The 27662-nt window shown below is 44.5% G+C and overlaps 1 protein-coding gene across 2 annotated transcripts; it reads right to left on the reverse strand.

Annotated features, from left to right (window-relative positions):
* Positions 1–358: 358 nt before the first annotated feature.
* POLR3E (RNA polymerase III subunit E) lies at positions 359–25249 on the reverse strand. 2 transcript variants are annotated; one of them, XM_029957788.1, is made up of 21 exons: positions 25188–25249; positions 24062–24143; positions 22905–22955; positions 22090–22167; positions 20444–20559; positions 20081–20163; positions 19282–19389; positions 18777–18826; positions 18360–18479; positions 17720–17805; positions 16672–16716; positions 16496–16587; positions 15627–15747; positions 14021–14102; positions 11582–11641; positions 10462–10619; positions 10108–10172; positions 8086–8582; positions 4003–4080; positions 3042–3167; positions 359–760 (listed from the first exon to the last, which is right to left on the reverse strand). In XM_029957788.1, the coding sequence occupies exons 2-21, from the start codon at positions 24095–24097 to the stop codon at positions 704–706; spliced, it is 2109 nt and encodes a 702-aa protein (XP_029813648.1). In that variant the 5' UTR covers positions 24098–24143; positions 25188–25249; the 3' UTR covers positions 359–703. The 2 variants fall into 2 exon arrangements, with proteins under 2 accessions (XP_029813648.1, XP_008926259.1); XM_008928011.2 differs by having other exon boundaries at positions 25142–25227.
* Between the last annotated feature and the right edge of the window lie 2413 nt (positions 25250–27662).

Here is a 27662-nt window from a genome sequence, read left to right on the forward strand (position 1 = left end):
TGCCGTGTGGTAACTACAGCTGGATGCCTTCCAGAGGGTGCCCTGGGTTACTTACCTCGCTGTACTCATTCAGTAATGCAAAACATCCCTCAAAACCAACCCCACACCAGGAGAAGAAATCCAGTAGTTGTTCCCTGTGTTTCAGATGTAGGTACTTTTCCAAATAACTCATTTCACAGACAACAGGTGAGAACAATTGCAATGTAGTACAGAGTTCACAGACAGTGATTTTGTTCCCCCCTCCCAGGCCTGACATTCCCATGAACATGACTACCTGCTCTCTATCCAGAGGGCTGCAAGGGCTATGACAATGCTCAGACTTAAGTATGAGCATCCAGGGATTTAACAAAAACTGGGATGTTTGTAAACAAATTTAATTTATTGGCATTACTTACAAAATAAAGTTTTAGACCATGATTTTCCATCATGTCTGTGTCACTATATTGTTTTATTTTTTTATAATGAAACAGAAGGAGAATTGAAATACATCAGAAATCCCAGATTACTCAAGCTGCAGACAGGGTCCCACGGTGCCTTCCCGGCTGCTCCCACGCACACTGCGAGTGTTGGGATGTCAGTGACTGTCTGCAATGCCCACGTGCCCCGCGGGAGGTCAGACCCTGCCCCTCCCGAGGCCCGGCATTGCTCCGGCTGTGCCACCGCTGCAGGTTCCTCTTGTGTCCGAGATCACCTGACCCCGCTGTCAGGACTGCACCGTCCCCTTTAGATACCACATTCCACCGTAGCTCACACAGCAGTCCTGGGGAGACAGGGAAAGGCTCTGTCAGGGTGCTGAGGCGTTGGAAGAGGTTGCTCAGGGAGGTGGTGGAGTCACCACCCCTGGAGGTGTTTAGGATCTGGTGCTGGGTGATGTGGTTTAGGGGTTACAGTGGCAGTGCTGGGTTGATGGTTGGACTGGATGATCTTAAAGGTCTCTGCTGACCTTGATAATTTTATGATTCTAAACTCCAAAAGGTCTTGAAAACCACTGTCTGGCCCTGGGACAATGATTGTGATCAGTAACAAGCCCCTCTCCATGCACAGAACAGCACCTGGAGTGCAGGGTTATCTCCACCCTGAGGACCAGACCCCTTAAATGAAGGTGATACTCGAGTGGGGAAAGGTTGGGAGGCCACAAAGAGGACAAATGGTGCCACAGCAGTGAGGAACTGTGGTGGCTTCTGGGGGCAGAAACAGGCTCGTGCAGCAGCAGCTGAGGGAAGGATGTGAGGGATGAGCACCAGGGAAGTGAGGATAGGCACAGGCTGAAGCTCGGGGGGGGGGAGAGGCTGAAGGGAGCAGCAGGACAGGGCTGGAGTGTGGGAGCAGTCGCTGGATCTGAAGCCTTTTAAAAAACCCCGTTCTAGGATAATGAACTGTCCCACCCCAGAGCCACGGCGGGGGAGCACCACAGCAAGGGATGCAGGAAATGGGCTGTCTTGTGGCTCATTTCCTTGTTTCTATTCCATGAGCACCAAGGCTCTGGAGTTCTGAGCTAATGGCTTCTCTTTCGTCTGCTCCCACCCTCCCACTCAGGTAATTCAACACAGGCACAAGTGCTGCCACAGAACTGACACTGTGCAGCTTCAACAGATCTTTTTTTCCTGAAGTTTTGGGACTCGTGAATGCCACAAACAAACCAACCCTGTGTGGAGGCTCAGAAAGAGGGTTTGCAGACTTGCTCTGCAGATACAAAAACACAAGCCCTGTCAGTCTGCTCCTCTGTGTATAAAAAAAGGAGCACAGGCAGACGGGGAAATCGGAGTCAACAAATCCAATTTCATTCAAAGAGGAATCCAATCTCTTGTGGCTTAAAGAAGCCAGAGAATCTTCCTATTTCATTAAATCATACTTCTGAATTTTATTACAGAAACAAAGATCATTTCACATACTCCTGTGACAAATGTACTCAAAGCAATAAAGCCTGACAATGCCAAGCTGGTCACACAAGGACCTCTTTTTTTTTTTTTTTTTTTACAAAAAAATTGTGCATAATTTTTTTTAGAGGAAGGTATTTTTTCTAGAGATTGGTGATCTGTTAAATAGCATCAGCATCATGAAAAACTAATGCCAGTACATTGTCTAGATGTTCCAGGAGAGCTGATACTTGAGCTCCTGTAGTTGCTGACAACTCTCCCAGCACAGGGAGCCACAGGAAATACTGTCTAGCAGGCAGAAATGTCTGAGCTTATTTTACTGCTAAGACAACCAGGTTCTTTCAAGCAAGACCAGTTTGCTTATTATCAAAGCAACAGATCTGTAATTCTTCAAAGATGCTATTATTCATCTGCAGATCACAATGTAATAAAGCACTTAAGCACTTGTCTTATTGAAGTGGGTGACAGTGAGCAAAGGCCCAGCCACAATGATTAAAGTATTACATTAGTTGGCAACTTTCTGCTTGGCCATCCTGCACCGCTTTTAAAGTCATGGCCTGTGTGGTCTGTACTTTATACCTTAAACTTCTTGAGCAAGTAAATGGTGCAGCTTCAAAGACAGATGAAAGGATTCAAATAAACATTCACAATGAGATGTGTTAACTACTGCTTTGCCTGCTGGTTTTGCTCTTTACAAAGTTGTACACCCTGCTAGAGAATGAAATGCATTTCCTTCTGAATATGTGGCACTTGTGCTCTTCAGCATTACCCAGCCACAGTTCTGAGGTAACTCAGAACACTGGGCAGAACTCTCCCACCTCCGAAATGTTTAACTCCACATTATTTAAAAATAAGTATCACATTTACTACACTCTATTCTCTGCTGCTCCAAGATGACAAATGGAGATTTGTTACAATAACACAAAACAGTGTGTGAGCCATTGCTCCTTGGAGGGAAAGAAGACAGAATGAGACCAAGACAGAATGAGACCAAGTGCATTTTTAAGAAAACAAGCTGATACAGAGGCTTTGTCCATATTCCAACAACAACCGTTCCATCATCCCTATCATTTGTCAATTCAAGGTAAAATATAATCCTTTGCTCAAACAGCATTAAATTTCATGTATTGACTGGATCAAATCCACAACTGAACAGAAACTTACCTTTAACACTCTATCCACCTCCTGCTTATTCAGATCCTCTCCACACTCCTGGCTCAGCTGGCTCTGGATGACATTCCTGCGCACTCGATAGTTCCTCGAAAAGATTTCAAGCAAAACTTGGCGATGCTTTAAAAGAAAATGTGTCATAAATACACAGAGAACAATCATTCCTCTCTTTCTTTGTATCAAAACTGCAGGTGCCTTAGTCTGCACAAAGCATTCTCTGAACTACATCAGAGGATTCATTCTTGCCTCATAATCCTGAAACCATCCCAGATACTCCTGCTTTCCAGCAGTGCCCTGCAGGGATCTCTCCATACCCTGTGGCCTGACCTGCACCTGTCCGGTGACTTGGGGCACCTCCAAAGGTACAAAAACCTGATGAACAAGGGGCTACAATGTATTCCTCTCAAATGCTTCCACAGGAGTTCCCATGGTCCACTCCAGCCAGGAGATGGGCTACTACTTGACTGCTCTTTCCTATAAAATTTTATTTAGATCGTGGACACAGGAATTGCACTGTCCATCTGCAGTTCTTTGGGCACCTTCCCTTTCACCTCATTTACTCTCAGAGCAATTAGAGCTCAGGAGATGCTCACATTTGCTGTAATCATTTGCTGTAATGATTTCCTATCCTAAGTACAGGTACAACAGATACTCCAGTTAGTCTCTGGTTTATGTTGCATTACCATCAAAAGAAAAAAAAACTTGGACTGGATCCTGGTGTGAGTCCATTGGAGAATCCTTTTTCAGGTTCAGAAATAGCCTCTCAGCTTGTTACTGCCATGATTATCAACACGTTGTGAGCTAAGAGCTTCCTTTCACCTGGAAACTGGAAACTTGACACTTGAATAGGGAAAGAGCAAAACTACCTGCTGTACTAGTTCTAGAAACATGGATTCAAACAATGCCAAATGCTCAATAAACATATATTTGTGAATGTCACTTATTTTATCTTTACCTGATCATAAGTGTCACCAGCTTCCCAAAGTGCATAGACCTTTAGTTCATCTGGTGAGGCAGCAGTCTGTGGAGGAAACTGAGAACAAGAAGCTGTTAAAAATAACAGCTCTTTAATGAGTTCTGCTTAATGATTCTATGATACTGTATCCCTGGACACCCATTACTGAATCAAAACCTTGGTTGCCATGTAATGAGAACTGAAACAACTGTCAAAACCAGCATCAGCTGAGAGCACCAAGTGCATTGCAGGGTCTTTCTGGAGGTTTTTACATTTACAGGGGCAGGTTTTAACTCTATCCCGTATTTACCTGCCTGGCTAATCCCAGGTCAGCGTTCCTGACAAGCACAGTGGCTCTCATGTAGTCATCTCTGTTTTGGGGTAGACCACAGGACTGCAGAAGACTGAACACTGATGGACAGTGAACCAGGTACATGCTCATTTCAGGCTCCAAAAATGACAGTGGGTTTGTGTGTTTGGTTTTTTCCCACGTGCCAAGCCAGAGAAACACACTAGTGTTTTCTGAGGCAGAAGCCTCCCACCCCAGGAAGGTTCACAAGAAGTTTCCCAGGAAGGAACACAACTGCCTCCCCCCGTGCCCCAAACTCTGAAAAAATAAAATTCCATCCATTTGCCTTAACATTTCCCCTTGGAGCAGCGACTAATGAGCAAGGAATATGCCTTCACTCCTGACATGTCTCCTCCTGTCTGTCATTCACAATTTATTCCTTGCTCACCGCCCAGACAACCTAAATCAATCAGTTATGAAAAGCTAACAAGCCAGTCCTGATTGTCCCAGGATCCCTCAATCCTGGCTGCTGGGACAAGCCAAACCTTTCTTCCCAGCCTCCCTCACAGCAACCAAAAGACTTGTGCATGGCAGAGTGAAAGATCAGCATTTCCTTTCATGCTTTGCCTCTGATCTTATTGCAAAGGGGAAGGGTTTTGTCCAGCGGGAGCTGCCTGGTGGGATTAGCAGCTTTTGCTCTCAGGTTAGTCCAAATGGCTGCAATATAACAAGGTTTTACACTTGGTTTAGAGCCAGGATTCAGGTTTATTAGGCTTGCAGAACCAGACATAATTCTCTTCTTGTAAGGCCACTTGTTTTTAAGGAATAATCTCTCTCGTACACTTTCAGCACAGATAAAATAAAAATACTTCAGGTTCCCTCCAGACAACAGCTGCAGCAGGAACGGCAAATGCATGGCACAAGGAGCACCTGGACACAACCTGCCAGGCTCTGAGAAGGTGACTCAGCACAGCCCAGAAGTGCAAACTCCTCCTGCCTCGGCCACAGGGCTGAAACACAGCTGTGTTTATCCAGCCATTCTGGGAGGAAACGGCTTCCAAACAAACACAATACTTATTTGGGAAGAAAAACCCACAGAATCTCCTCCTCCCGTTCAGCCTTCCTCTGCAAACTGCTGCAAACACTGGTGCCAACAGCACCCTGTTCACAGGACTGGGAAATGCCAACAGGGATTCTTCAGAGACACAGCTCTGCCCAAACAGCTTCACTGTCTTGCCACCTGCTGCCCCTTTGCTGTTTTATGTTACCTTGATCTCTCCAGCCTCACCTTGAAACAGCTCTCTGCTACCTTAAAATCCTCCTTTAAAAGATTTGCCTGTGGCCCCTCCTGCTCTAAGCCCCTGGAGCTGGTGCAGGGCTCTCGAGATCCGAACTGCTGTCCCGGGTCCCGGGGCTGCCACGTTAAAGGGAAGCTCCCTGGGAGGAGCTCTGGGACGTGTCTCACTCGAGCAGTGTTATAGCTAAACCAGATGGAAGGGGCTGAGTGTGCCAGAAAAAACTTATCAGCTGGAATAATCCTAGGGGTAAACTGTTGAGTTCCCCTCTCCAGGAGCCTGGAATCGGCACCAGCCTGAAGGGCTCTCCAAGAGCAGGGCTGCACCCTCTGCTGTCACCCCAGCCAGGCAGGAGTTACATCATTTCCTGAGGCCTCAAAAATATCCTCAGGATTTGAGCAGAACCTTGCCACTGCACGGGAAGGGAGCAGGCAGGAGCCAGCCAGCCTCACCAGAGTGCAGGAAATGGGTGTAGATCCTCGGGAGCCACATTCCTGCACAAAGGATTCCCGTGGGGCTGGACCCAGGCTCAGCACCAGTGTGTGCCCAGGATGCCTCTCCTCTCCTCCCCTCCCCTCCCCTCTCTGTGCTCTCTGTGCTGCATCTGCCCAGGATTTGCTGTTTCCCCATGTGTGCTTTTCCCTCCCACCCGAGGAGGCTACAAAGCACAGCAAGCACAGCACCCTGCAGGCACCCCCACAGCCTCCTCTGCAGCTGGAGTGGCACCTCTTCTGGCTCCCCACAAATACTATTTATCTCATACCCCGGGGTGCACTTGGTCAGCTCTATAATAAATCCTGCATTCCCCTGGTAAGGTTTCAATGGCCATTTTCAGCCACAGGTTTTCTATAACAGGGTAGTACTCAAGCCAGGAGTGTCTTCACTCCCCACAGAACATCATTTTAATTACCTCAGATCATTGATTTTTATCACTGAAGCACTTTCAATTACAGAAAACTAATGAGTAACTATGAAACCCCAGGCTAAACAACCCTCCAGGCTGTCCCCGAGTTCAGACGCCCTGTTGGGTTCTGACAAAACTGTCCAGGGGAACAATCAAGAAACACCAAAGTGAGCCCATGCAAAGAGTAAAACCAGCCCCAGCACCTTTGCCATCTGCAGAGAGCACCGAGGGGAGGCTGGAGGGAAGGATTTACATTGCTGACAGCAGCACAGGCTCAAGTGTTGCAGTAAATTCTGAGCCAGCAGAACACAGGTCTCCTAAAGAGACACTCCAGTGACCACTTTTGCACCTCTGCAGGTCTCCTGTGACAGTTTTCCAGACAGAAGGAAGTATCAACCACCTCTCTTCAGCAGGATTTCAGTTTGGGGTTTTTTTGAAAAAAAGAAACTATCCCACTTTCACTCCTCACGTGGATGAAAAAATTTCCAAAATCCCAAAATTTCCAAAGCAAACAATTTCCAGTCCCAAGTAACAGCAAGGAATGACCTCAGCTATTTACCAACAGCATGGCAAACACACACATTACACTAGGTGCAGAGGAGAGCCTGGCCAGCACTGAGACAGTTCCAGGCAAGCACCGCCCCAGGATTTGGAAGCAGGAGAGGGAGCAGAAAGCACCACAGTCAGTGCTCTCCCCAGTGGCATTTCAAGTCTGTTACTTGGTTCTCAGGTGCCACAACATGTACTTTGCACACGACTGAACACGTTATTCCTGCCCCCCTGTAGAAATCCTTATTCCTTAGCCAAGTTCCAGCTCCCGTGCTCCGGGCTCTCCCAGCCCGCCTGCTTCCTGCCCTTTTGAGCAGCTCACACGTTTCTTCTCCTCTCTCCCCAAAGGCAGCTGCTCCCAAGCTCTTTCTGGTTGCAACCCAATCAGCAGTGCCAGATGTCTTGTAAAATTAATTTCCTTCTAGGCTCTTTCCCATGATGCCAGACTCCTTTTCCTTTCCTAAGCAATCTACTGGCACACAGACCTGCTCTGCCTCACGCAATCACACATGTCATTTCCATAAAGACAAAGAACCAGACACCTCTGCACAGTCTGGGAGGAAACAGTCTGACCAAAGAAACCTGCTGCAGATACAGCTTGTCGCTTCCCAGAGGCTCTGCTGGGTGTGCCTCCCTGCTCCCAGGCAGTCAATGTCACCTTTCCTCTCCCAGCTGTGTCCCTGTCCCCAGGAGAAGGAGCTTGTGCAATCCCATGAGAGCTGATGGCAATCTGGGACTGCCTCAGATCCTGTTAACAGGAGCAAGTTGGGACAGTGAATCGCTGTGGCCCAACACCTTGGATGTGGAAACAGAGCCCCAAAGGCAACTAAGCTACGCACAGACCACAGGAGAGCAAGGTGCAGGGCCAGACAGAAGCAGGACACCAGACAGAATTCCAGCAGCTCCAACAGGTCCAATACTGGACAGTTACTCTGAGCACTCTGTGCTCCCCCAGCACAGGAGACACACATTTCACGGCACAGATGTTTATCTGCCCCCCCCCAAAGCCCCTCCCCAAAGTACACAAAGGGGAAACCCATACTTACAGGCACCAAAATCTGTTTGCAGCCAGTGTCCAACACCATGTCCTGCAACATTTTGTCCGAAATGCCACTGAACAACGTGTGTCCTGGAGGCAGACTGGCTAAGTGAAGGTTAAATAACCGTTTCAGCTCACTCAGGGTGAGCACAAATTGTTTCTTAAACGTGGAGGACACAAAGGCCTTCAGTTCCTGGGCCACGCGGTCGATGCAGCCCCCGGGCAGGTGGCCGTTCACAGGCTCCGGGGAGCCCTCGGCCGTGTGGAGGCCGTTCACCAGCCCGTTGTTCAGGCCCTCAAAGGCCGAGGTGTCCATGGGCTCCTCGGCACCCACAGGCTCCTCTTTGATGCGGATACTGGGAACATCCGTCTTGGCCGAGGTGTCGTTTGATTTCATCTCTGCCTTCTGCCTCTGGAACTCCTTCTCCAGCTGCCCATAGTTCTGCTTGGCTTTTGCTTTAGCCATGCTGACCCTTTGCTCCCCAGAAACCAGCAACGGATGAGCTGGTGAGAAACAAAAGATGCCATAAATCTCACCATAACCAGGGCTCCAGTCCTGCAGAATGTTTCTTGAAAGACTCTTGGTGAAATAAAACCAGGAAACATCATCCGCTTATGAAATCTAAGGCATAAACCCCAGTCTGTTGATTAAATTTCACATTAGTTTTGAGGGGTTTTGGTGGGGTTTTTTTTGGAGGGGTGTGTGTTTGTTTCTTTAAAGCCAAATGCTTGAGGAAGAGTGTTCCAGTTAAGGAACCTTAAGCAAAGACAAAGTGCACTTGTTTGATCACCAGGGCCTTTTCCACAATTTAGGAAAATAGTATACAGACTGTTCACACATTTGTCACAAAATGTGACCCAAATGCCTCTTTGTCCAACAACTTTTCTTTTTTTTTAGGATTCTCTAGTGGCTGGTGGACCCTGCTGCAGCCAGTGCCAAAGCCAGCACTGGGATGTCCCACAGGTACAGGGAGGAGCATGAAGGGGTTAACAGTGAACCTGAACACTCTTTTAGCATGAGGTGCACAGTGTGAGAGCCTGAGACCCTCTTCTTAGTACTATTACCCAGTAATGGGGAGAAAGGAAAAGGAAGGAGTTCTTTCCCATGTTATCCTGCACCTCTTCTCTCTCCATACCCAGTTATCCGAAGGTGAAAGGAAGGGGCGTGTTGGCAGCAGAGGAATCCAGTCTCAATGCCAAGGCAAGGAGTGCTGTGTTCAAGGCAAAAGCATGCCCAGCACACATGCTGTTATCTTCTCTGCTGTTAGGCTGCTAATCCTCTCCAAATAACCCAACACCTAATCCTTCCGAGCAGATCAGACACCGGGTATTGAAATGGATTCATATGCTCGTTTGTCAGTTCTGCTTATACTCCTCATTGGCTCCAGTGTCTGGCAAGGAGCCAAATACCTAGTTAAAACTCTCTGGAATCTCAAGTTTTCACAATCTTTTAGGATTATGGAGCAGCTCCTTTAATATCCTCACTGGCATCCACAGTGGAGAAGGATGTCAAACAGAGACAGCTTCACACCTCCCTCCAGTCCCTGCCAAACACATCCTTCAGTAATTACTCGCCCTCAACCACACCAGAGAGCCCAGAGCACATCAGGGGAAGTCAAAAAATCATCTCATGCACATTAGGCTGCAAACTGAGAGGGGAGAGTTAGTTGTGCATTGGCCCTGTCTGTCCTCTCTTCAGGAGCTGTTTACACCCTACAGGTTGCCTTAAATAAGTGGATAACAGAACCAGCTGATTTTACAGTGTCAAATAGTGGAGCCCCAGTGCCAGGGAATCCTCCCTGCTCTGCTACAAGGATGTTACATGTAGGTTTGTGTCACCCCAACACCAGTGATGGTAGTACAGACCAAGATCTACCTCAAATAACCCAGAGGAAACAGCAAGAAAGAAAAAGCATTAAACAAGACCAGTCCCCACCACATTGAAAACCAGAGAGGAACTCCAAAACATGGCTCAGGAATATGAATGGATGCATGTGCTTCAAGATGATCCAAGCAGAATTCCATTTACCTGATTGCGCCTCTTGTTTCTTTGGTGCCAAGTGCTCCTTTAAGAGGTTATAGACCTTTTCTAATCTGAAAGACAAAGACACAACATACCAGGGCAGTTTCAGTTGTTATGCCAGCATGCAGCCATGCCAGCTTTAGCCATTAACTAGAACATTCCATTTCTCCAGGGAGCCAAGAACTAGGAATGACTTGAATGATGCAGTGACACCCCCCACCACACCACTGCCTGGGGCCTGTGAGGGAGAAACTTCAAGGCAATACAGATCAAATTATTGATCAATGTCTACAAAACCTTTTTTGTACTAGACAGTTCTCTGTTTTTAACTTATTCCCCAAAATACAGAAAGTCATTTACTTGGCCTGAATGCCCATCCACAGCATATGTTGCCTCTGAACTATGTCTGGATGCTTCTTAACAAAGTCTTCATCGTAAGGGAGCATGAACTCCCAACCTTTGTTTATTCTTGCCACAGACATGTGCTCAAGGAAGTCTTTCACATCTTCTGGGCAAAGCTAAAAGAAAAGGAAAAAGCATAAATAATATGGAAGTCAGTTAACATAGGACATATGGAGCAGTGGGTAGTGTGCCATGAGACAGGAAGAGCTGGGCTGATTTGGTGTTATGTGAGGCACCTCCATGGACACACACCCAGCTCAGTCAGAGATACTCATCCTTCTCTGCAGCACCAAGACTTTCACACACTGTTAAAAGCACAGGACTTCAGAGAGAGTGGTGATTAATCACCTGGAGTCAAATAGCCCATGGCATGTTTTGCGATGAAAAGGGAGTTTCCAAACTGAGATGAAAAGACTGGATGGTGAAGAGAAGCACATTCTACAATGTTAATCTTATTTTAGAGCTGCAGGCCAGACATGCTGCACCTACACATGCCCAGCTTTTTAAGCAGCACTGGATCTTACATTCCAAAAATAGATGGTCTGTGCATAAATTGACTCGTGATTTATCATTTTACTGCATTTTAACGAAATTGGGGTTTGTCACTTTTACTTAATGTTTCTCTTCCATTTGCCACTTTTAACAGAATATTCAGGTGCTTGAGTTGCTTTAAAATTTTTATTCATTACTGACAACTGGCAAATGCCAACAGAAGAGCTGCTCTTTTCTAACACACCCAAAGCACAGCAGCCAGTGTGGGCTGCACGAGCTCTCATCTGCTTTGGTGCACCATCAGTCAGCTCAATTTGAACTTTGTCAGATAAGAGGACACGATGCATTTCAGTGGCTCAGTTACCAGGCCAGTCTTGGAGCTGTGGTAACTGTGGGAGCTGCTCAGAATGTTTCTAGAAAAAGTAGGTAACTATACCTGTTAAAATGCAGGTGTGCCTGAAGAGCAGTGCTGGCACTGGGAACCTGAGCAAAGGCTTGGAGTAGCATCCACTACAAACCCCCACACAATGCCCAACACTTATCACCAACTTGTGATTTAGGAATAAAAAAAAAACCCCACACTCACTTTTGTAACTGCTGCTACTTCCTTTCTCACAACCCAGCGGTCCTGCGTGAACTTCCACATCTAGGAAGGGAACAAAGGAGAAAAACCTCAGAACTGTATGTAGCAGTTCTTTACTGAACTTAGTAATGACCCTGTTCAATGATGTTACCAGAAAAATAAAACCCCCATTCCTTTCAAGAATGTGGAAGCCAGGTAAAGAAGAAAAATTACTCAGCCAGGTAAAGAAGAAAAATTTTATGGCCCCTTCTGTCCTCAAATGGCCAAGAACACAGTATCAAAAGCTTTCAGAGCCCATGGTGTGCCTTGGTGAACCTATGACTACAAAAGCTATGAAGAATATCTTGAACTCAAATTCCATTTAGCTTCAAAACAAAAAGACACCCCCACTGCAGTGATGCTGGGACTCCAGAAGGCATACCTGAGGCTAAGCTTCCCACACACCTCAGCATCAACCTAGAGAAGCTCTTCATGCATTTCTGTTAATGCAGAGGCCCCTTCTTCCATGCCCTCACAGTCACTCACTGCTCTACTGAGATGTCCTGTCACCCACACACTTGTCCCCAGTTAGGGAAAGCTGGTGCTCTGCAGAACAGCTCCTGAAGTCCAACACCCTGAGAGGCAGCTGCTGAGAGCATGCTAACAGGAGAGAGAGTTGGGCAGAAGACTGCCTGAATATGACCTTTAATTTCTTCCTGTCTCTATTTAAACAGACTCCAACCTCTTTCAGTCTGTGTGTATTAGCAACGTTGCTAAGAATTCCAAATCTCATTACTGCCAATTTCTTCCTGCCTACAACGTCATCTCTGCATCCTCCTCTCTGACTGAGCTCTCTCACAAACCCACCCCACTCACTTTAGGGCACAGGGCATTTCTCTTTTAAAGCACAAGAAGCTGCTGCCCAAAGGAAACAGTGTCCCTGCAAACAGCTCTGAGGCAATCACTTCTCATTACGCCCTTTACATTCAGCCAGGGCCAAGGGTACTCATGTCCCCTGAATTTATTATGTGAGAATCTGGGGAAACACAGAAGCTTTCAGATAAGACACAAATTACTTTTCCTCCCCACTAAAGTACAGCATTGAACAGGTGGACACTAAGAGTCACTACTGGCCATAAATGTTTTTTTACCCTTATTAATTACTTAACACAAATATATTCAGGCATATAAAGTTCACTCTAAGTTAGAATACATTTTCTCCACAGATGTAATAAAGCACTATGTGCTACTTCTGAGCCTTATTACAAGACATTTTACCTTGTCTGAAAGCCAGAAATATTGATGCTTTCTATTTTCTAACAGTTTAACTACTTCCTTGTTCTAGCACTAATCAGCAAATTACCTGCCCTTAAGATCAACACAGATCCATTTCTCACACAAGGTATATATGACATAATTCAAATGAAAATAACTTATCTTTTTATCTTAAATGTTAAAACACTCCTGCTTACTTAACTGAGCAGAATAATTCTGGTCCCTAGAACTTCATGCACGACGTGTCACCTAATCTGCTGTGTCCTAAAGACTTATGTCACTGGGTCACACCTGAATCCAGGTCTCCATATGGCAGTGTCTTGGGCAGACATCAAGACACAATCAAAAGTCAGTCTCAATCACCATCAGTTTGATCTCACACTAGTACTGTAATACACTTAAAGTCTCTTGTACAACACGTTCCTGCTCAGAGCTAAATCTCAGGAACAAACTCTGAAAACAAGGGGAACAGTCAGGTCTGACTGAGAAAAATGAGAGCCATGCACTCATCAGATTCAATTTGATGGTGCAGAAGCCATAAACTGATTATGAACTTAGGAACCACTTAGGAACTTAATTCTTTCCATGGTTGGAGAAAATAAACACAATGCAGAGGTTGTTCCTTTTTGCTGTGGTTACGTGTGCGTTTACAAGACCCGTATTCATTTCGACTTCCATGTGCAGCTACTGCTCACAAAAGGTGCCTGGGAACAAAGTCCTTTCACTGATAAGCAGCTCTGAGGAATAAAGTCCTTTTTAAAGATCAACAGTGTATGCTCAGGGAGCACAAGGCTTACCCACACTGCCCTCCTGAGCCCTCACACTGCCCTCCTGAGTCCTGTGCCTACGGAAACAGAGCTGGAGAAACAAGCACTTTATTATCCGGTCCTGGTTGTTCTGTAAGCCCTGCATTGTGGGGGCAATGTGATAGTGGCTCTACAGCTTGTGTTAGAGAGGGATGAATACTGCTAATGACAGATGACCTGAACCTGCCAGCCAGCCACAATGTCAGCCTACAGCAACACTCCCATGACAGACTTGTAACAATACCTTCAGGATTAAAGCACAAATAACTTCCGTGGAGGAAACACCTTTCTGCAGTAGGACAGCAGAGTTTTGCAACACTGGCCTCTCAGGCAAAATTCACCTGTGTTTTCCTTCAAAAACAACAAATACTCTTATACTTACAACAAAGTCTCTCCCTCTACAGAGCACTTCTGCAGGAACTCCACTATGAGGACTAGAAGTATCTTTCGGGTACAGGACATCGCTGTTAATTAAAAAGGAAGAGGGATTACTTACTAGGTACTCCAGAAAAATGGCATTGGTGAAGATTAACATAACAAACATGCCCTCCCTGTTCTGCTGTTAAATTATACCTTTACCCAAAGCATGGTTTTCATTAAAGGCATTAATATTGGTGTAATTACACCACTGCAATTACACTTGTGCAAAAAGGCTTATACCAGCAAAGCACAGCCTTGTGGCTACAGGTGTGTGCAACACAGCTACAAGCTCTGCTTTGTTCTTGCAAAGTCTCCTTTGGATCAGCATAAACAAGATCAGGATGATCCTAAGAAATGCTTAGGCTAACCTGGTACACAGCCTTGAAGGCAGCATTTAGCCAAAATGCTGATGTACAGGCATAAGAGTTTTTTATTTGCTCCTCAGCAATCAAGGGCTTCAGAAAACAATATTACAAAACATCCTGCTCGAGACCAACATTACCCCAAGTCCTTATCTGCTTGCAGGACCAACTGGATGACATGTGTCATGCTCTCCAAAGCCTCATCCAACCCAGGTTCACGATCTTGATCCTACCCAGGCCACAGAAATGAGTCCCCTCTCTGATGTGTGCATGTGCTGCTCTGTGCCCGCCCACCCCAAACACCACATCCACTGCACACACACAACTCCTCAGACTAGCAGAAAAAAATCAGCTATAACCTCAAACCAATCTGAATGCTAATATACTGGCTTTTAACTTGTTTCCAGCTTCCTTCTCTAACAGCTGGAAGGACAGCAGGGTTGCTGTAAAAACTGGTCACATTGCTAATCCAGGCCTGTATCACAATGGCTGAGACATCCTGCTGGCACACTTGGACTGGGAGCTGATGCCAGTCATCTTAACACAGACACCTATTCCAGAGACTTTAATTCTCTGCATGCAGGGCTCCACCCAGGTAAAAAAAAAAAATACTGCATTTTGACTTAATTCCCAGCAGGATGCTTTGTCCTAACAAACGGGAGGATGATACAGAATCCAAACCACGTGGTACACTCAGTACCCCTACACTTGATTTATTAAAGGGGTAATGCCTTCTAGAGGATAGTTTTCAGCTGATAGGAGCAGCATCCATTTATGAACAGCCAGGGAACTGCACAAAGCCCATCCTTATTTGAATGAATTTTGCTAAGAAATACTACAGCTGACACTGGTTTCATTTTCTGTATTTATAGCTGACACTAATCTCGGAACAATTCAGGGCAGCTCTCTCACAAGAGAACATGAGTGCAGACAAGATCAAACCCCTGACATAACTCAAATGCAAACACAGATACATCACTGCTCAGCCATAATTTTGGCTGGGGTGGGTACTAAGGCGTTATCCTTTAACATCTTAAGAACTCCTTCAATTTTGAACGTCTGACTGCACTAAAAGCAGCAAACACGAAATCAAGGCTTTGCAGAGCTGTAAGAACAGGGATGCTTCGGGACACGAGGTTGAGCTAACAAAGCCCATTGTCCCGACCCTCTTCCCAGGCCCCGCCCAGGGACAAAGCCCGGCCTTACCTCTTCACCACCCAGTTCCCCTGGACCAGCAGTGCCACCTGCTGCACGCAGCGCAGAACTGCCGTCGAGTCCGTGCCCGAGCCCAGCAGGCTCATCAGGTTGGCGAACGGCATCACCTTCACTGCAAGGCAAGCACACACCGGCCCAGGGCCTCCTCAATACACAGTCACAGGTTTATGGAGCCAGCAACTACGATTTATGATGTTCGTGGTCAAGGTTTTATCTTAGGAAAAACCTAAAACCTAAGTTCTAAGTCCCTCCCTGTGCTAAAGGCATTTTCTGTTCTAAAAATACCTCCTCAAGTTGCATAAAAGTTGGCTGGCTTAACTGGTCACAAATTAATGTATTAACAAAATAATAATTAAAAACAATAAATCTATGTCTTTGGCAATAGCTGTAAACAGAGGTACCTGTCAAGACAGGAAGTTCCTGAGGCAAAATCCTCAGGATTTGCTCTTATCAGATAGTAACTCTGAAGAGACTTTAAAATAAAATTCCTAGATGACACCCATGAGGTGTCATTGCTGAAAACTTGCCAGAAAGTGCCAAAGTGCAGGTTGTTCACACTCAGACCCCACATTCCAGGAGATACCTGCTGAAACAAGTGTATCCAGAAAGGTATCATCAAATTAGAAATTTTTCTAGGAGTAAATTGCCTGCAAAGGTACAGATCAGCAGTCAGACCGACTGTCACTGCTCTTCTTAAGGAAAGGCTTGGGATTTAGATTCTTCAGGGAATGAGAGAGCCAGACAGTCTGTCTGATGAGGCAACAGAACTGGTAATGCTGGGAAGTGCACCTTATCTGAGGCAACTAAAAGTCAAGAGCAAGTAAAAAGTAAAGAGCAAATGTATTACAAAAGCTACAAACCATTCTTCATCAGGATCTTAATCTGATCAGCAAGGGGTAAAGTTCTCAGCTGGGCCATAGAAAGCACATTGCTTGGAGCCATTGGTTTGTCACTGCAGATAAACAAACAGATTTGCAGCCCATGAAAAAGAGCATCCAGCCAATATGGACTTTGAACATTATGCACAAACACTTACTTCTCTTCCTCTACGCTTGGAGGCATCAGCATCATTAAATATTCACTAGAAAAAAAGGAAACACATCCTTAAAATGCTTGTCTCGGGCTTCCCAGGTTTAAGTACAGTAATTTCTTAGGGCAATCCTGCTTGTGTGACTCTATAAAACAAACATCAGCCTGAAGAGAGCTCTCCCCTTTCCTCTCCCATCTTCCTCTGCAAACTCAATACTAGTAAAAGCTATTGGCATTCATCTGCCCAAAGATATGAAATAAATGGGAGTCAGAATCCCAGCTCTTCTGTAGACAGAGCTGTCCAAACAGAGGATCTGCACAGTAAATACATTAAACACAGGTGCTCTGACACAGGAATCTGAGAGATCATGTGAAGCCCTGTAGACAGAGAATCAGACCAACAACAAGCAAAAACTCCCACCCAAGTAATTAACTACCAGTGTCTGTGAGGAAAGAATCAAATCCAAAAGACTCCTCAGAACACCTACCACTGATGTTTAATGTTAAGAAAAACACAATCACACCATTAAACAGAGCCAGAGCCTGCAACTTTACTCTTACTTGGGTCATGGCTGTATTAGATGACAGGGAATCACTGACTGCATTGTAGGAAGGTTCCTGTACAGTTGCAGTCACCAAGACACAAACACATTTCAAGTAGTTTCTGTTGTCTCCACAAATCACAAAAGAAAGTTCTATGAGATTTGCTATCAGTGGAAGTTACTGGCTTCAGAGTATCAACTTATATGAACCAGAAGGAGCTTTTGTTTTCATTTTCCTCTGCAGTACTCACAGTGCCAACAACACAGGGTTGTGATAAGACACAAGAAGCTACAACCCCAAGTGAAAAGGAGAAGTTTTAATCTCAGAGTATAGGGAAACAAAGAGAGTAACTTGAATGAGTTGAAAACTAGTTTCTTTCTCTATTTTTTTAAACAATTCAATTTTTATCATGCACAGAATTAACAAAGAACAGACTTTTAAAGAATATACTTGCTTATAACTCTGCAAATAACCCCAACAAATGACTGCAATTTCTGTAGGAAAACCATTACCTGGGAGATTTAATTAATTCTGTGTTTTCAGCAAGGCCATGACCTTGACTAAATAAATACTGGCGCTCATGTTCCGAACGGCTGTCCTGGAGACACGGGGAAAAACAAGTGTCATTATCACATCCTGAAAACACACAAAATGCCAAGAGAGCCGGATTTCTCATTCCAAACTATGACCCCCCTGTCATTACTGCCCCATTCAAATGTTCCACCTCACTAACTGACGTTCTGCTTTCACTTTCTTGTACAATGCCCATGTGATGTGGGAACATTTCTGTTGCCATGACTTTGAAATCTCCTGACAGACATGGATGTGGGTCAGACAAATAGCATTTATCACACTCGACTGACTGGGCTCTCCAAGTCTTTCACAGAGTCCAGTTTGTAATACAAGGCCTGAATGATTCTTGTACTCGGACTCCCCTTTATGTTTGTCCAACTCTCAGTCTTAAATCTTTTGCAGTGTGGAGACCCCAAAAGCATTATCCAGCAGAGGGGGTACAGAGCACTGCAGGGTCTCTCCAAGCTTCATTATCTTTTGAAGATTCCCTGATTCCCACGGGCCCAGATTTAAAAACAGTTCTTGACTTGGCTGAGCCTTCAGGCCCAGGCAGCCTCCTCAAAGCCAGCACACACCTACCTTCAAGCCATAATAATGCAGATGAACCCAGTGCTCTTCTGCTTGTCTCTTCTGCAGGAACTCATAGGACTGGACACGCCGCTGACGAGCTTGTTCGGTCTCAGGGCGGGAGAATCGTACCTGGAGATTTGGGCATCATTAAATACAGCCCCAAAACCCTCAGAAAAATAACCCACCTGCATTATTTATTTGCTACATAAGTAACAAGCATGGGGCTCTAGCTCCAACCCTTGCTTTCAGTGCCATGTGCCATCTTTATGCCTGTGCAATAAGGGCGAGTCCATCTCGCTTCCCCCCTCCCAAGCCCAGGGTCACCAGGACTAACTGAGGTTTCCTGTCCTTTTGTTTGGGTGTGAATTGTCATTCTGTCTTGTGACTGTTACCTGAACCATCATAAAAAGGAAAATGTGGACATACAGTAATTTGTTTAACATCATCTTCAGCTTCATCCTGGGATGAATCACCACCTGCCAAAAAAATACACCAGAATAAACACACCCCTGCAACAAAAGAGCCAAAGCCAAGCTGGAACTGTCTGGGGGCCCACGCAGGAAGAAAGGACACTGGGAGCTCCATAACCATGGGCTCAATCCCAGTTTGCCAAACTATGCAATGTAGGACAGCAGCACACTTGCTCCTGTGATGGGAGACACTGCTGCCACGAGCTTTGCAGCGGCAGCAGTGACACAGTTCCTGCCACCTTTTGTCACTGACCACCACCTCCCATCCCTCTGCCAATGCCCCACATCATGCCCACAAAAGCATTTAGGCAGCTACACTGAAAACAAGATCAGCAAAACACAATAATCAGTACGTTGCCAGAAAAAAACACCTTCAGAATAGAATGACTCTTATGAGTAAAATTATAAAGAGAACTTGTATCTCACCTCCTAAAAGAAAACACAATTTGTACAGCATTTACCTTCATTAGCAGCTTCTCTTTCTCGGTGTTTTGCATCAGCCTTGTCCAAGTAGGTGAAGCTTGGCCTCAGCTGAAGAATTCCATGTAGTGGAGTCAGGTGAAGTTCACCTGAAAAAGAGAATTAACGTTGGTTAAAATTGATTTTTTTCCAGTGCACAGTGACAGCACTTTTCATTATCTCCCTGTCTCTGTAAAGCCACAGCTTCAATTGAGCATAAATATTTAATACAGTAAAACGTAAAAAGGGATTGAACTGAAAAATTCATCCAGTGCTCAGGATTTCAAAGGAGTATGAAAGACCAAGAGCTGTTTCTGTTATTTTTCTTTTTGTGTTGAAACCAGATCTTGTAGAAAGCCACATTCTGGGTCAGGCCTGACCTGTAGTTCAGGAGACTCCTTGTAAAATAGTCATCACTGAAAACAACCTACATATTGTCACCTCAGATGATCACCAGAGCAAAATTCTGTGATGGCATGGGCAGTCAAGAGGAGTAAAAATTGTTGAACAGGAAACTGAGACAGACAAAATTAGATGAAGATAGTAATATAAATAACAACGATAAATTCATGCTACAAATGTGTATTATTTCAGGCCACCATGAACTGTTAAGATTCTGGAGGCATCTACAAACCCAGTGTTCTTATGTAATATTTACAATTTTGCTAGACCTTCTCAAGGACACTTGGGACACTGAGTTCCATAAAACATAGGCTGAAGACAAAAAGATCAAACAGGTCTTATCTTAACCCTGAAATGAGCATGTTTCACTGAGGGGAGGGTTAAGCAAAAGCAACTTACCTTTTTTATAAACAGCAGCTGCATAGCGGGAAACGTTGCTGGCAGCTTGGGAAGAGCAGAAAGTTTGTTTGTCCATCAGCTTCCTGCAGACAGAGGAGGGTGGTGAGATGGCCTTCCACAGGCAATGAGGGATGCAGATGTTAGAGGTCTGAAACTACCAAATCTCAAAATGGACTATCAACAACTGCAGCAAATATATATACATATATATATACACACACACATATTTTTGTTTGCAATTCAGAATTCACAGCAGCCCCTGTGACTGTACAGCCACTTGTACAGCTCTCCTTGAAGTTCTGATGGACGTACAGATTTCTGTGTTCACCACGAAAAGGAAAGGAAGGCAAAGAGGACACCTACGAGGAATAGGTGCTTGTTTCATCTGTGCATGTGCCATCCACGTTGAGAGCGATCTGTTCTCCCTTGCTACGACAGTAGTTGGGATTCAAAGTATCAATGGCCATTTCAAGTTCAACCTAAAGAATTTAAGAGGTAAGACAGCCCATTACCATTGCAAAACCCCAAATACATCAATTAAAACCCAAACCCACACTTCTAACATTTCCCTAGGTTTATAGTGAATTTAAACACACGAGCAGCATCATTCAAATCCACAGGGTAAATCTCATGCAGAGAGCTGAGCAGCATATATATGGGTTTTTGTAGGATGGGGACATTTAAACAACAAGCTGGAGATACATAAACTCCCATGTACATGAACAGGATCAGAAGAAACAGAGTTCTTTAGGCATCCTTGAAATACATCTTCACTTTGTTGGATACCTGCCACTATATTATCAGTCTAGTTTACTTATCAGTACAGATCAAGTGCACAAGCAACATCCTTTAAGCCTTCCCGGCTCCGAGGATCCATTCAGAACCTCCCTTGAGATGTATTTCCTTCTAGTTTGGGTTCCAAGCAGTATGAAGAAGCTCAGTCCTCTTCAGATGCAAAGGCCTCGCTTCTGCTAAGTCAGAGACTGCAGCACTTAGTACTGACTCCATAGTTACTCCTGATTTCATTTGTCAGAGCACTCTAACGAGCTCCAAGCCTTTAATTACAAGAACTACTTCCTCCCTTAAACTTTAAACTTCAGACAAATGTTCAAAAAAAAAGCATTTTCCTGCATCGCATTTTTATTTATATACTATGACAATACAGTACATGGTCTTCCTCAGGGAGTGCCAAAGCCCTTATAAATTTGTGCATCACAGCTACTGTCTTATTTTTCTTCCCCTTTATGCTATTCCTAAACTGAACTAGTTTCAAGTCCCTGGACGAGGCAGTGTATTTACAAAGGCCTGCACAATGCTTACAATGCAAATGTTTGCTAAGTTTAACAGAAGACTTCCTGAACACAACATGCATCCTAACTCCAAAGTTCACCCAAGCACTCTCCTTAATCATTTCCCAGAACCAAATTCTAGTAACACAGACATCTATTGCTGCAGTTTTTAAATAAGGCATTTTAAAATAATAGTCACAGTTCTGGGATACATTTGCAAGCAAGTGCAATCACTCTGGCTTTGGCTGTACTTTCACTACCTATACAAAACCCCACTGATTTCAAAAGGACTCCTGATGAGTCACAGCCAGGCAAGAGAGCAATCAAGACCTGCACTGACACTGAAAGACAAGAGCATGGTTCCAAGGCTCAATCCTTCTTCAACCCTTCTCTGAATGCTGTAAAGACCTTTTAAACTGTATTCACTTTTAAAGCTGTATTCACACAAGCATCTACCAACTGAATTAGCATTAGTAACTACATTTCCTTGAGTCATTCTATTTTCTATTAAAACAGTGGTTTTTCCATCACGACTTATAAACTACTCTTAAACTCTACCTCACAGACACAATAAAGACTCCCCAGACCTCCAAGCACAGAGATCTGGCCCTGCAAGTAGTTGCATGGTTAACACAACTTAACAGCACAATATGCTTTCCTTAAGTACATTCTCCACAACATAACACAACTTTTACAGACTGGACTCAAATGGTGACCAACCTTTTGCTGCTTTGGTTTTATCTTCGCTGACAAATGTGTAACATCATCGTAGGTCATGGAAGCTGGGCGAATGGGATACTGGAAAACAAATCCATTTCATGAACCCCTCTGCATTTAAAGATCAAAGAACTTCACAGAAATTAACTCCATTTCCCCTGTCCACTCATATCCACTTGCCAAATGGAGACAACACATCAAGAAAGGAAATTAGTTGATTCATGAGTCATCAGGGGATTTGGGAGCATGACCTAGAAAGTCTGTTGTTTTCTTCCCAGCCCTCTGCTTTTGTCACTACACAGCCCCCTCGCTCCCCCTCACACATCACAATAAACTGTAACACAGGAAAATGGTCCCTCACGTTAATTCAGCAGAAAAGGAAGTGTTAAAAGCAATTAAAACCCCATCCCTCAGCATTAACTCTCTGGAGAGTTATTACCTAAAAGTAAAACGTTTGTGGGTTTACACAAGTAAATGTCAGCTTAGAGAACATGGGCCACAAGCTGCTGGTCAGGAGAGCACACCCAGGTTTAGCCAGACAGGTCTCTCTTCTGAACCCCTGGGAATGCTGAGAGGACAGTGTGGCATCCCAATGAAATCCCCCAGCCACAGAAGCCTCCTGCTCTGAGCTGCCATTTCTCCCCAACACCCACAGGCCCCATCAGCAACCAGGGCTCACTCCTGGACTCCAAACTGACTGAGACCTGAACAGGCTTATCTGTATCCAAGACCTTGGCAGGCTGAAGCAGTAAGGAAAGTTACTGCTCTTTGCATTTTTTTTAAACAAACTATCACTGCACAAAAGTTAACTGAAATACCTGAAACAGATAAAGCTTCTCCAGTAGACTTCGGGCCAGGAACACATCAATCTAAAAAGCAAAACAAACAGCTTTCATCACATGCCAGCTGTAACTGATGGAGCCTCAGACAAAAGTATAATCCTCAGAGCTCAAACACTGATAATATTAGCTTTTCATTATAAATTCTAACATAAAACACATTTGTGACGCTCCTGTCAAAAGTTTCCCCTCTGCTGACTTTGACATGAAATTCTGCAGTTGGCTTTTTTAAAAATCAAACCTAAAAAAAAACCCACTATGAAGAGGTAGCAGACAGTAGCTCCAGTTGTGTTTTTCCTCTCCAAGGAAACTTGGCAAACAAATGTGAAATGGAAGAGGAATATTTTTCCTCCAAGGAGCCAAAGTTAAAGTTCTCCCTTTGGCAGCACAACTGAAAGGTAACTTCATTTACCAGTACTTTGGCATAAAATCTTTCTAAGTTAGACAAGAGACACCCGTATCCCCAATCTGATTCAATACTTGCATTTGGCCACCAGCACTGAAAATCCACAGATGTTTCATGAATAAGACATATGGAAGCTGCCATCTTAGATACACTCCTGACAATTTCCCCTCTTTTTCTCATGGCTTTCCTCCTTCTTAGGGATTGCCCTTCCTTGTACTTCTGGTGTGTAAACTCAGACATAAAGTGACAAGACACTGTGGCTTCCCCTTGGAACACAGCAGTCCTTTAAGTAAGTCCAGACTCAGAACACAACTGCTCACTTTAGCAGAAGGCATGAAACACTGTAGCTTCATATTTAACAGATATTAACTCATCAAAGTCATTCCAATTTTTTCAGCTCTCGGAGACATACAATGAAGTCACTGGAACCACACAATGGTAGAAGCAAATTTCCCTCCTGTATTCCACTTCTGACATGGAAAGATTACAAAGGTGAAAAACCTGAGCTAAACTTGCCAACACAGACACCACTATTTTGACAAAATAGATACCATGAGCCATATACTTGGCCCACACAACATAATTCTTTGCATAGAGCAAGCCACTGGTTATAAGATAACCACTCATTGATGACACATTGTTTCAGCAACCTAAGAACACTTGGAACTGTAATAACAATAATAAGAAGAAATTCTCATGTACAATCACTGCTGCCACAATGCACTTTTACCTCTTGTATAATTGGATCATCTTCTTCATTTGCCATGCTAGGATAAAACACAGCTTTTTCTTGGCTTATTCCTTGGCACAACCTGAAAGGAAACAGAAATGTCCTATGAGTCATTTCATCTGTGTCACATACCACATGCAGCCTGGAGAATTTGTTCAAGTTAACTCAGTTCCTTTCAGTGATAATCTGTTTAGTCTGTATTTTGTAGGAATGTATGTGTTTGTATGAACAAGTCCCTAATACTCAACAATCTTGACTGAAGGCCACAAAATTTAAGAGACAAGCAAATGTCTCGAAACCAGGTAAGTTGTTGTAACTCTGCTGAAAGCCTGCAGTTATGTAGGAGAGCACTAAATCAAGGCCACAGGGAGGGAAAGGCCAGCCTTTCATGCTGGAATAAAGTGTATCTTTATAGGCTGTGTCACTGTAACACACAGGTACAGCTGAGCACCTGCGAGCTCCAAAACTGCCACTGTCACTGCGGACAGTGCCATCCACCTCCCCAGCCTCCTGCTCCAGAAATCCCCTGAAAACAGGTAATGGAGGAAGCTCCCAGCTAAGAGCTGGAAGAAGAAAAAAAAAACAGCTGTGCTTGGGACCAGACCATATTCCTGCCTGTGAATACACTGACCTTGATTTTCACCTGACATTGCAGCCTTGTCTCCCAACCTACCACTCTTCAGACTGTCCTGCTAAATGAGAGTTCCAAAATAACACTCCTTAGCCTTTCCTGGAGTCCTTTGAAACCATCAGAGCACCAGACTCTACTTCATAACTACACCAACCCTAAAGAAAATGCGACAGATATTAACTGGGGACTGGGTGCTCTGCAACAAAAATTCATCATGTTCAATCCATTGCTGGAGTTAGTGCTGTGCCTGGTTCAGACCTCTGAATGAAAAATGAACCCTCAGCTAAAGCAACAATAGTTTTTCCCTCCTGAAATCAAACAAAAGGATTTACAAATTATTTGGGATGCTGCTGCAACAATGTTAATTAGTTCAGATCATTCAAGACACTGTTAATCAGCTGGTACTGGTCAAGACAGGCATACAAAAATAAGACCTCTCACAAACTGACCTAGGAAAGTTTTAATAACAAAGATGATCAGGCAAAGGAACAAGACCTGTGTTCAGGAACTCTCCCTCACTCTCCCTCACTCCTTGATGCCAGCTTGCTTCTTTGCTGGACCTCCTACGTAGGAAGAGAAAGAGGCAGCATTCAGAACCAGCTGGGGAAGAAGGAACCCAGCATCCATGTTACATCCAGGACAGTGGCTTTTTTCTTTTCAAATACACAAACCACAAGGCAGCTCAGTATATTTTAGCTGATGGAGGGGTTTCTCAGAACATCTTGTTAGTGTACACACAGTTATCTCAGAAACCTTTCAGAGAGGCTGGACATTCTGGATATAAGTGTTATTAACATCACATCATGGGCAAATTTCCATTTAGGCTTACACTGTTTCTGCCATTCCACACAAACCTGATTCCAATTTTTCACTTACAGATTCTCTACTACCAAAAAAAATGCTGCTCCCAGTACAGAGCTGGAATTTCCCATTTCTCTATGCACCAGCATATCCCAGGCTCTTCCCACCACATATCTGTATTTAAAAATCTATGACTTAGTATTTCTGATTCATATTTGAAATAGTTTTGTAGCAATGCAAAACCTTCACAGCAAAAAAGCCAGTACCTTAACTACAAGGGGGGGCTGTTACAGCAAAACCCTGAGTAAGTGGTATCAGGCTGCTCTCAGTGTTTTCTGTCAGGCACTCAGTTCTTCCCAGAAATACACACCAATACATTTTAAAGAAATGAGATTTGACTGCTCCAATTTTGCTTTTCCCCTGGGTAGCCTGACACAGCAGCCTCACGTAACACCAGCCTGACAGCTCTGCAGACATGGAACAACTGCAGTTTGCATTCAGCACAGAGATGAGGGTGGGAGGATGCCCAGGATATGTGAGAACACGTGGTAACACCCAGAAGGTGGGACATTTGGATCCAAACCCTCCCTCCTCATGCCCCTGAGAGCACTGAAACCACCCTTCTCTTCCTGACAGCCTGAGTGCCAAGTGTGTGCTAGCTTCACACTTCTGATTTCATTTTCCAGAAGAGAAATTAAGATTCCCTGGGCTAAGGAGAGATAGAGAAACTTAGCCTGAAGGACCTGGTCTCTGGTCCCTCACCTAGCACTGATTACACAATTATACAGAAAATCTTTGTGAATCCAGCTGTTACTACTCAGGGAAAATGCTGTATTACAGAGATTACATTTTCTTCTTATTCATGCAAGGACAAAGCATGACTACAGCTCCTCTTATTGGAGTATCAGACTGACAGGTCTATAAATAGGAAGCAGTGTGTCCCAGCATAATTTATAATACTGATGCAACTGGAAGTAATCTGAATCAGAATGATGGCATACAGTCACAATTCCACATCTAACACATATATATATATATGTATTCATTTCTACATTTCTCATATATTTATGATACCACCAGACTTACAGAATAGAATTAAACATTAAGAGGTAGCAAACACGGCCAGTAGTTTCAAACTTCCTTTTGGCAGAACTGTTTTCTTTTAAGAGGGACTTTCCTTTCAGTTGCAAATCTAAGTATAATGGGAATTATTAGTGTGAATCACTAAACTTTAGAACCGTTTGCAGGAGGGCAAGAGATACAAATCTTCTCATTCCTCCTGTGACATGACCAACACAAGGACCAATGAAGCCACTAATCAACTGCCCATAACATCAATTTAGAACCAATAAAGAAAAACGTTGTGGTAAAGAACCATAAAAAAAATCAGTGATGAAGTGACTGAGTCCTACACTTCTAAGTTTGAGCTTAAAAAGGCATTTGAATACTAGAAATTTTTTTTAATTACCAAAGACTACAATATAACTGTAAGAAAGAAAACTGCAAATCTGTGCATCATCTGACACACAGACTTTTACCCAGGACTGCAAGAAATGCTCCAGCATTTCATTCACACTTAAATTTGATAGTAATAATGGGCCCCGAAGCACCAACACTGCAACCTGACATATTCTACGTATATAATTATGCAGTGCAGGAAAGGTCGGGAATTCCTGCTGCATCAGTGCCTTGAAGTATAAAAAACGAACCAGCAAAGTGGGAAAAGTGCCATCCCCTGAATCACTGCCATAACTGGCACCCTGACTCTCCTCTGGAGGGGGTGTCTCAGCAATCATTTTGCTCAGGGTGGCTCATGGCACACAGTGAAATGGAACCTGCAAAAAAACAGCTGAAGCACCTTCCATACGTTTATGATAATTATCGTTTTGACCCAATTACTTGCTTAATTTTCTCCTTGCTCTACCTGTCCGCGAGCAGCTTTGCACAGTCATCTTCTGGCAGCGAACCCAGGAGGGCTCCTCTGCACCAGGACCTCTCTCCGGAGGTGAAGGGAACCTTCAGGGTTTCACAGATTATGCATTAAGCACAAACCTTTCTGTAACACCTCAACATTTCTGCAGTGCAGTCCGCGCTGGGCCAGTCCGGCCGGGGCACGCTGTGAGCGGCCCTCCCGGGGCAGGTCGCGGTGCCCGGGCCGTGCCCCACGCG

The sequence above is a fragment of the Manacus vitellinus genome, unplaced genomic scaffold (genome assembly GCF_001715985.3).
Source record: "Manacus vitellinus isolate BGI_N305 unplaced genomic scaffold, ASM171598v3 scaffold_12_pilon, whole genome shotgun sequence".
NCBI classification, from domain to species: Eukaryota; Metazoa; Chordata; class Aves; order Passeriformes; family Pipridae; genus Manacus; species Manacus vitellinus.